Raw genomic sequence first — 10,429 nt, 5'->3', positions numbered from 1 at the left:
TACAAAATGGGTTGCCCTGGAAGACATTATGCTGAGTGAAATATCTAAATCACAAATGGACAAATACTGCATAGTGCCATTGTAAAATGGGACTGATATCGGGGTTTGGGGGAGACTGAGAAAGATGGGATAAATAATGTATACTGCATTGAAACAGATGAGGAAGACAACTGTTAAAAAGGCATATATGATTAGGTATTATTGTTATGACAGGACTCCAGAATGAAAGCTACATAGTTGAGTGGACTTGAGGGGAGAGATATTTATAACAATGAAAGAATTGTTCTTTTACTTTTCAGAGAGAAGTGGGAGCTTGGGGGTGCGGGGAGGTTGGGCAGGGAGAATAGTGCAACAATGAAGCAATGGAAATCTAAAGTTTCTGTAAACTTTCATTAAAATGAATAATAATTAAAAGATGGAGGGAACACACAGAATCATATACCAGAAGGAACTGATTGATGCTGAAAATTTTCAGGAAATATCATATGAATGGGAGTAAATGGCTAATGAAGGAAAGTTACATTGAAAGCATTGGCAAAAAATAAGGCCCTAGAAACTGATGGGATACCAATTGGCTTATTTCAATTAAGAGATGCAACCTTGGATTAGATGTGCTCATCAGTCTATGCTATGAAATTTTGAAGACAGATGTCTGCCTAACATATTAGAAGAGGTCCATATTTATTCCCATTCCCAAGAAAGGTGTTCCAACAGAACATGGAAAGTGTCAAACAATATCATTAATATCACATGAAAGCAAAATACTGCTGAGGTAATTAAAAAATGGCTACAACAGTACATAGAAAGGGAACTGCTAGAAGTTCAAGCAGAATTTAGAAGTGGCTATGGCACCAGGGATATAATTGCTGATGTCAGATCCTGTCTTAAAGCAAAGAATACTAGAAGACTGGTGCTTTATTGAATTTGTGCTTTATTGACTATGCAAAGGCATTTGACTGTGTAGATCAAAACAAGTTGTGGTTGACACTGAGAAGAATGGGAATCCCAGAGCACTTAACTGTGCTCATATGAAACCTGTACCTGACCAGGAGTCTATTGTGCGAATAGAGCAGGGGAACACTGCATGGTTTAAAATTAAGAAGGGAGTTCATCAGGGTTGTATTCTCTCCCCATACCTATTCAATCTGTATGCTGAGTAAATTATTGGAGAAGGTGGACTCTATGAAGAGGAATGTGGTATCAGGATTGGAAGGAGACTCATCAATAGCCTACGTTATGCAGATGGCACAACCTTGCTTGCTGAGAGTGAGGAGGACTTGAAGCACTTGTTTCAGAAGATCAAGGAATGCCACCTTCAGTTGGAGTGCATCTCAATTCCAAGAAAGCAAAGATTCTTACCACAGGACCAAAGGCAATATCACGATAGGAAAAATTGAACCTGTCAACAACTTCGTCTTACCTGGATCCACAATTAACACTCTGGATACCAGCAGTCAGGAAATAAAGAGATGGATTTCACTGGGAAAATCTGCAATTAGGGTCCCCTCCAAATTATCGAGGGAGTAATGATGTCAGTTTGAGGACTAAGGTACATCTGATACAGACCATGTCCTTTCCAATCATTTGCTATGTATTTGGGAGCTGGACAATGAATAAGGATGTCAGAAAAATAATTGATTCCTTTGAGCTGTGGTGTTGGAGAAGAGTGTTAAACATCGCATGGACGGCCAAGAGAACAAACAAATATGTCCTGGAGTGGGTGCAGCCAGAGTGCTCTTTGGAGGCAAGAATGAAGAAACTTCACCTTTCATACTTTGGGCATATCGCTGGTAGGGGCTATTCCCTGGAGAGAGAAATGATACTAAAAAGTATGGAGGGTCAACAAAGGAGCAGAAAACCCTCAACTAGGTTGATTGACATAGTGACTGCCACAATGGGCTCTAGTGTGTCAGGAAGTGTGAGGATGGCACAGGAGTAGAATAGGGTTCAGATCTTTTGCTCATAGAGTCGCTATAAGTCATATTGACTTAATAGCACCTAACAACAAAAACAACAACAACAAAGCAGTAAGATTGGTGTTGGTATCAGTAGAAAGAGATGCAGGAGTGTGGAACACATGTCCGACCTTATCGGAATTGGTTTTGTGTTGTTAATGTTGACAGAGAGAGCTCCGCTTTGTGAAGTTGGTAAAGGTCAAATACGACCGTCCCCACATGATCCTAGCTCATTTTACATAGATAGATATGATATAGTTATCCTCCATTTTTTTAATTTAATGTAGTCATCCTTCATTTTCACATAACACTCATTTTCACGTACAACCTTGTTTTTAGAAGCTAAGCTAACCACGCTGACAAGTGGGAAAAGGGTGTACATCTCACATATGCTTACAAAGTCTTTGTTTTTCCAGTGCAGACAGTTTTACATATACTTCCCAGTGAAAAATTCTTATAACACTGAGTAAACATATACTTAGTAATAGATGTTTGTCACTAAGGTAGATTGGTACTTTATCTCGGTTTCTCAAAGTAAGGAGATTTTTACACAGGAATAAAGTCCAACTAAGAATTCTCTTCTGTCTTAATGCGTGGGTTTTTTTTTAAGGGACACATTATACTTTTTGAATATTTATTTTCTCTCACTCTCAGCTCTACCTAAGTTTCAAGAATCTTTTATTCTTGAATTCTACACAAAATGGCATTTAACAGTCATTTAACAAAATGCGCTAAAAATAATTCAATTTAGTGTCGTTCCTACTGCTATTTTAAAGTAAAAACTAAACAAATATTAATTGACACCACTTTACTACACTTGGTTTTCTCTAGTCAGAGAGGAAATTTGCCTCAAAAAGAAAGATTGTGAGGTAAGGAAGACATACCAATACTAATTACCATCAAATCAACTGTGAGTCATAGTGACCCCCTATGTGCCAGAATTGAATTGCTCTCTACAGTGTTTTTAATGGGTTATTTTTCAGGAATGCATTACTAGGCTTTTTCTTCCAAGGCACCTCTGAGTAGACTAGAAGCTCCAACCATTTGTTCAGCAGATAAGCACATTAACTGGTTCCACCTCCCAGCGACTCCAAGGAAGATAGAGCTGCTGCCAAAATGTTGCAATTTATGCAAATGAAAGAAAATAAATATGCCCTACTGTTAATTCACTAAATAAAGGTGAGAGTGAAAAACAACAACAACACAGCTCAGTATGGTTAGTGCTTGGAAAGACAGTGATGATAAGAGAATTCCATCTTTATGTACTACATGCCTTCCTAGGCAATCACAGGTTGCATCAATTACCTGATTGGCCAATGCCCTTCCTTGGATCTGAACAGCACATTGGATTTTTCGAGTGAATTTGGAGGTGGTTTAACTGTCGGGGGCCTGCTGGTCTCTGCTGCTTGTTCTTTTGAGGTGTTTCTTCGGTGGTGAGCCATTAAGTTTATCTCAGCCAGCTCAGCATGAACCAAAGCTGAGACCCATTCTTTTTCTGGTTAAAAAGGGAGAAGAGGACTTCTTAATTGCCATGTTGCCTAGAAACAGGCTTAGTTCTCTTATCCAGTACTCCAATGTAAAAGACTAGTGATATTTGTTCTAAGTAGGCACACACAATAGCTAATTTTATGTGTCAACCTGGCCATGGTGCTCGAATGTTTGTTTGGTCAGACTCTAGCATTTCAAGTGTTACAAGTGATTAAATCAATTGGCCACAATGTGTGTGAGCCTCATTTAAGCAGTTCAAGGCTTTAAGAGCAAAAGGAAGTTTCTCTAAATTAGGTTCTGCCTCCAAACTAATAGTATATATTTTGCCAGAGTTGTCTTTTCAATCTTTGCTTTATTTTGGCACACAAATCTGCATGACAATCTTTCACCTCACCTATACATTTTGGATTTGCCAATTCCTAAAATTGTGTGAGCCAGCTCCTTAAACTTAATGAGTCTGTCAGTTTCTCTCCCCCCACTCCTTTCTCTCCCTCCCCCCTCCCCACGTGCATGTGCATATATGTACATTCTGGTGGGATAGTCAGTACAGTGCTGCAGTGCTAATCCAAATAAGTGTCTTGGGCAATTTGAAACTGTCAGCAACTCCTGGTGAGAGAAATGGATAGGCTTTGGGTTTGTCTTTTGTTTTGTTTTGAAGAGATGAGCAAAAGACATTTGAGGAGATGGACTGACACAGTGACTATCATAATAGGCTTGAACATGACACAGATGATGAACACGGTTCAGGATAGGGCAAGGCTCAGATCTATTGTTCACAGGATTGTTATGAGTCAATGGCACCTAGCAACAATAACAACATACATCTATCTATGTATCTTTGTATCTATCTATGTATCTATCTATCTGTCTATCTATCTATCATCTATCATCTAAAATTGACATACACATAATGCAAACACATACATATGTATAGCTCCCTCTTTCTCCGTGTCTCTCTATCTCTCTCTCACATGCAAACACATGCAAACAAACACTCTATATAAAGACCTCTGGTGGCTTAGCAGTTAGAAGCTACACTGAAATCCCAAAGGCACATAGTTTGAATCCACTAGCTGCTCCATAGGAGAAAAATGGGCAGTCTCCACCCATATAATTAACTGCCTCTTAAAACCTGCTATGCACCCAGAGGTATGTGGTTTGAATCCACCAGATGCTCTGCTGGAGAAGGAGGGGCAATCTCCTCCTGTACCAGTCAGATCCGATTTGACAGTACACACATAAAAAATAATAAAAAAAAATTTTAAAAAAACCAAAAACCTGCTAAAGGGTCAGTTATGGGTTGGTCCTAACTCAACAGTACACAACAAAAACAACAACTTGTGGCTTATGTACATGTATGCATATATATATTTTCTGGTGGAATAGTCTGTACAGTGTTACAGTACTAATCCAAACTAAGACAGGTTATAAGGAGTCATGCTTCCAAAGCTGGGTATAGGGTTTAAATCCACCAGGTGAGCACCGTGAGAGAAAGATGGGCAATCTCCTCCTGTGCTTTGGTGGCAAAGCCTGAAGGAAGATGCACTGCTGACACAAAGGTGGCCCGCCTCTGATGGTTTGAATGCACCAGAAGCTACATGGGACAAACATGACCAATCTTTTCCCTTGAGATTTACAGTCTCAGAAAATCCACTGTAGGGTCAGCTGTGAGTTGATTCCAAATCAATGGCATTGAGAAAGAGAAGAAATTTCATTCTTTCCTCTTCCCTTTCCCCCTTTGTTTGAGTCATTTGCCTTATTTTTTTTCCCTTTCAAGACAGTAAGCCTTTGTTACTAGTTTCATTATTTAAAAGTTACATTTTTTAAAAGAAAAAGGAAAAATAGCCAAAGACCTCATGTTTCCACACCATCCCCAAGTGCCTACCAAGTAGTTTTACATTGGGAAAGTACTTTCCAGAATACTCTCCACTTTAGAACATTATTAGAGTCCTCCCCACCCCCACCTCCAGACTAGCATTATCAAGCATCATCTGTGAACTTGTAAGAGATACAAATCCTCAAATCCCACTTCAGACCTCAGATGCCAATCTGAGGACCAACTAGTTTATGGTCAGTGACTCTAGCCACTATACCTGTCCCATTTGGGACTGACATGTATGTATTGTCACGGAACAAGCAAGGTCTGAGTGACTGATGATAAGTTGATGAGGTTTTGGTGGGTATTTGGAAAAGCTGTTTGGGTCTGGAACTTAGATAACTATGCTACTGTCACACAAGGAAGCAAAGAGACAAGCTCTGTGGGATAAGAGTTCACAGCAGGCCGGTGGATGTGCTCAGGGAGGGACCTGGGCATGTGACCTTTGTAGGTGAAGCACTAATAAGTTTGTGCTGAAAATAAAGCTCTCCCCAGACACAAGTTTCCTGTCACCCTTATGAATGCATTTTGGGGCATACTGAATTTGGGCTCATTGAATGATCTGCTTTCTGTAATTGAATATAAAATACTGCAATGCCTTGTTTGAACTCAGTAATTGTGCAACATTATATTTGCAAATCCAAGGTATAACACTGCAGTTATTTGCAGCTTCCCAATTTCTAACTTCACCATGGTATTTACAAATGCTTTCTCTAATCTCACCTTTTGAACTTGCATGAGTCAACCACTGTAGAATTTCTGCCAGAGAATCGGTATGTAGAATATCACAGAGCTTTGCTAGGATCTAATTTTAAAAAAAATTAATTACATCGTAAGCAAATAAATGGTTCAGAGTGTCCCGTTACCTTTTGCATCTCATCTTCCCAAATGTTACTCTGTACATGACGCTCAATTAAAAGTCAATTGGGATTTGGCTGGAGAGCCAGATTCCAGAGAGTTCACATTGGAATCTTAGCAAAGACACTATTTCCGGGAAAAGTTCAGGGTAAGCTATACAATGTGTTTATATTATTTATCTGTTCAGTTCCAAGATCTAACAGAAGCAAGGAATTGCCCTTCTTTTAGGAAATTCATCCTTTCTGCTAGGACTCTAGTGGGGAGCTTCCGGTCATACAACTGCTGACCGCGGCTCCTCTTCATTCAAAAGATAATGAGAAGGTTGTGGTGCACGGCTTCTGAGCTGGATTCATCTCAGTTCCGCGGACACAGTATTTGCCCCAGTGAGACCGGACTATAACTGATCCCTTTAATAAGTCAGAATCTTTCCCCGATTTTTTTTTTTAAATTGTGGTACTAAGGACTAAAATGTAGAGTGAAGAACTAAAGAGTGGGTGATAGAGGAGATAGAATTACAAAATATTCGACACAAATGAGCTATAATTACTATGAAATGGAAAGAGGAATATCCTTCAAGCACATGTAATGAAGTTTCTAGTTTGAGTGTAAACTGTTTCTGCTGTTGTAATTGTTTAATAATTGTTAGGTGCCATCAAGTGGTCTTGAGTCGGAGTGACCTTATATCCACCAGGACATGAAACTGCTCAGTCGTTCACCACCCCCACAAGCATTGTTGTATTTGAGTCTATTATTGGAGCCACTGTGCTAATCCATCTCAATGAGGGTTTCCCTATTTTTCACTGACTCTCCACTTTATCAACCATGAAGTCCTTCTACACAAGCAAGTCCCTCCTGACTAAATGTCCAAAATATGTGAGACAAATTCTCACCATTTTTACTTTTAAGTAGCCTTCTAGTTGTATTCTTTTGAGGCAGATTTGTTTATTCTTTTGGCAGTCCGTAGTACATTCGATATTCTTCATTACCACCACAATTCAAAAGCATTGCTTTTTCCTCAGGCTTTCTTATTCATTGTCTAGATTGAGCATGCATTTATAGGGGATCACTGGAAATGGTAATTGAAAATGGCTTGGGTCAGATATATTTTAATCCTCAAAAAGACATCCTCGCTCTTTAGCATGTAAAATCGTTTGTTTGCAGCAGATCTGCCGATATGTCCTTTGAATTCTTGACTGTTTCTTCTAAAGGCAAAATTAATCCATGACAACTTCGATCTTTTCTCCATTTATGATGTTATTTACTGATCTAGTTGTGAAACTTTTGCTTTATATCGAGGGACTTCATTGGCTGTCACCAGTAACTGCTTCATCAGTTTAAGCAAGCAAGTTGTATCATCTGGCTATTGCAGGTCCTTAGGTGCCATTGAGTTGACTATGGCTCTTAGCAACGCTGTGAACAACAGATTGGAATTTTTCTCTATCCTGCATCACCCTCATCACCTTCACCTTGTTCAATCCTATTGCTATAGCCACTGTCTCAATCCATCCTGAAAAGAGACTTTTCTTTCTCGGAATCATTACTTTACCCAGCATGGTGCCTTTTCTCAAGGACTGGAATTTTCTTTTCTTTTTTTTTTTAAAAAAGTGCGTTAAATACTTTAACCTCAAAGCACTCATTTCCTAATTTTAAACTGAACAGTGTCTCCTTGTTTTGTTCAAATAATTGCCTCTTGAACTATGTGCAGACTCTACAGTAGCACAATTAAGTATTCTGGAATTTTCATTTTGTGCAATGCTATCCATAATTTCTTATGCTCCACACACTTGAATAGTCATTAAAACACAAGTAAGCATCTCTCTGGGATTCTTTGGTTTAAGTCATTGTCCATCTAACATTAGCAATGATCTCTCAACCTACATCCTTTTCTGGATTTAGTTTAAATTTCTGGAGGTTTCCAGCCAATTTAAAAATCCAGATGAATTCTGTTTAAGAATCTGTTAATTTCTCTTTCATGTACCAGGAGTTCACTTTGATCTAAATTGTGACACTAGAGATAGCTTGGTTTTATTCCTTTTGAGAAATAATATACTCTTTCAAATAACTCTTCAACTAAAGCCTGGGATGTTGACTCTCTGCTTGTCTGGGGCAATATTTCTAAACCTATCCAGCTGCCTTAACTTTGTCTTCCCTGCAAGCACATTGTCCACCTACATCATCAGCTGTGTGAGTTATTTCTTCTCTGATGGTTTTTGAGTTTCCCAGAGACCTTCCATTGAATTACAGAACTCAAAGATACAGGTGGGAGTGGAGGAGGAACAATCGTTGTTGTAAATGACAGACTGGTGCAGCAGTTTGGACATTTGGGACAGTTTTAACCTCTAAACTTTGTAAAATAAGTTCTAATTACACATGGGTTTAATTCTGCCATTTTGCTATTTGTCTTTCTTTTTAGTCCCAATTTTCTGCTTCTTTCTGTAAATCTGCGTGTTCAGCTGATATCTTTCCTTGTAGCCTGAAGAATTTTAAGATTTTCTGTATGCTTTCAACTCTTAAGTCTCTCAAACTCTGTTTATCTGGACATCTATTTAATTCTCTCTTTTGGAACATTTATTTTTTGTTGTAATTTTTGCTGAGATAATCTTGGACTCACATATAAGAAATAGTAAAAGATCCCTTGAACACTTTGCTCAAGTTCCCCTAACCATAACATTTTGTGTTGTAGTCTGTACAGAGTTGGGCACTAACCCAAGGGTAGTATCTCTCTGGTGTTTCAAATCTAACATAAACTCCATGTGAGAAAAATAGGAAATCACTTTCAATAAGATTTATAGCCTCTGAAAACCTGCTGGAGGGTCAAGCGTGAGTCAGTTTTGACTTGACATCAATGAGATAGTGTAATATCACACAAACCATGATATTAATACTGATTTCCAAGTTTTATTTATATTCACTGCAGTTGCTTGTGTGTGTGTATTAAATTCTAGATAATTTTATCCTCTAAAGGGGTTCTGGCAGCATAGTGATAAGGAACTCTGCTGCAAATGTTAGGGCACGTAGTTTGAATGCCATTGTCCTGCCCAAGGAAGATGGACAGTCTCCTCCTGTGTGATTTGCTGCCTCTGAAAACCAGCTGGAGGGTCAGCTATGCATTGGTTCTGCCTGGATGGACAGTATATAAGAGTAGTAACATAGTTATACAACCACAGCCATTATCAAGATACTGAACAGCTAAAATCCCACAGGATTCTCTTTTCACAATCATACTTATTCCCCCCCCCACTTCTTCATAGCCAAAGGTTAAAATTCTAAACTGACTTTTTTCAGCCTTTTAGCACTTTAAGATACTAAACCGTTATTTTATGAGAATTCTGCTGTGATTTTTATCATTCCATGTTTAATTAATTACTCTCTTGCTCTACTTTTAATATGTTTCATACATAATTCTTTGGTTTTTGGCATTTAGAGTATGATATGCTCATATGTGAATTTTTGATGTGCTTATCCTGATTGTATTTTGTGTGGTTTTCTGAATCTGTGGACTGGTATTTTTCATAAATTTTGGAAAATATTTGGAAATGAGCTCTTCAAATATCTTTTCTGTTCCAATGTCTCTTTTCTTCTGAAAGTCTAATTGTAATGGTAATTACCAGATATATTCTCATAGATCGCTCAGGCTTATTTTATATTTTAAAAGTTTTTTGGGTTAGTTTTGGATTGCCATCTTTTCATATTGGGGGGGCTCATGTCCTGCTGTGATGCTGGAAACTATACCATGGCTATCTCAAATACCAACAGGATCACGCACAGTGGACAGATTTCAGGGGAGATTTCAGACTAGGATAGAGTAACAAGGGGGACTTGTAATAGACTTTGTCAGATCCTGTGCATGATGTTGTTGTTGTTGTTGTTAAGTGCTGTCAAGTCACTTGCAACTCATAGCGACCCTATGTACAACAGCCCTAAACTCTGTTCTGTCCTGTGCCAATCTCATTGTCTCCAACACACTCATCCCAATTACCCCAGTCTCCGAATCAATCCATCTTCTAGAGGGTCTTAGATAAACATAATTGAATATGAGGTGGAAGATGAGCCATTCAGGTCGGAAAGCACCTAAAATGCAACTGGGCAAGAGTTGTCTTCTCAAAATCAAGTCTGCCTTAATGATGGGAATGGAGAAAAACTTTCACTTTCTGAAGAGCCTTCATTTACTGATGCAGCAAAGCTCAAAATGAGAATAATGTTGTTAGGTGTTGTTGAGTCAAGTATCATTTATAGTGACCCTATAATATTA

At 38.6% G+C, this 10,429-nt stretch overlaps 1 protein-coding gene across 1 annotated transcript in view; it reads right to left on the bottom strand.

The window, feature by feature from the left end:
• Positions 1 to 10,429, bottom strand: part of LOC102855243 (chromosome unknown open reading frame, human C4orf17) — a 47,666-nt gene that overhangs the window by 13,301 nt on the left and 23,936 nt on the right. The window contains exons 5-6 of the mRNA XM_006893109.1: positions 6,043 to 6,124; positions 3,261 to 3,450 (exon numbers count right to left, since the gene is read on the bottom strand). Coding sequence (XP_006893171.1) covers positions 3,261 to 3,450; positions 6,043 to 6,124 — 272 coding nt within the window. The remainder of the gene's footprint in view (positions 1 to 3,260; positions 3,451 to 6,042; positions 6,125 to 10,429) is intronic.

Source organism: Elephantulus edwardii, unplaced genomic scaffold (assembly GCF_000299155.1).
Source record: "Elephantulus edwardii isolate Elephantulus edwardi_28Jun2011 unplaced genomic scaffold, EleEdw1.0 scaffold00122, whole genome shotgun sequence".
NCBI lineage: Eukaryota > Metazoa > Chordata > Mammalia > Macroscelidea > Macroscelididae > Elephantulus > Elephantulus edwardii.
Note: the sequence above shows the minus strand (reverse complement) of the source record. Positions and strands in the feature narration are given on the sequence as shown.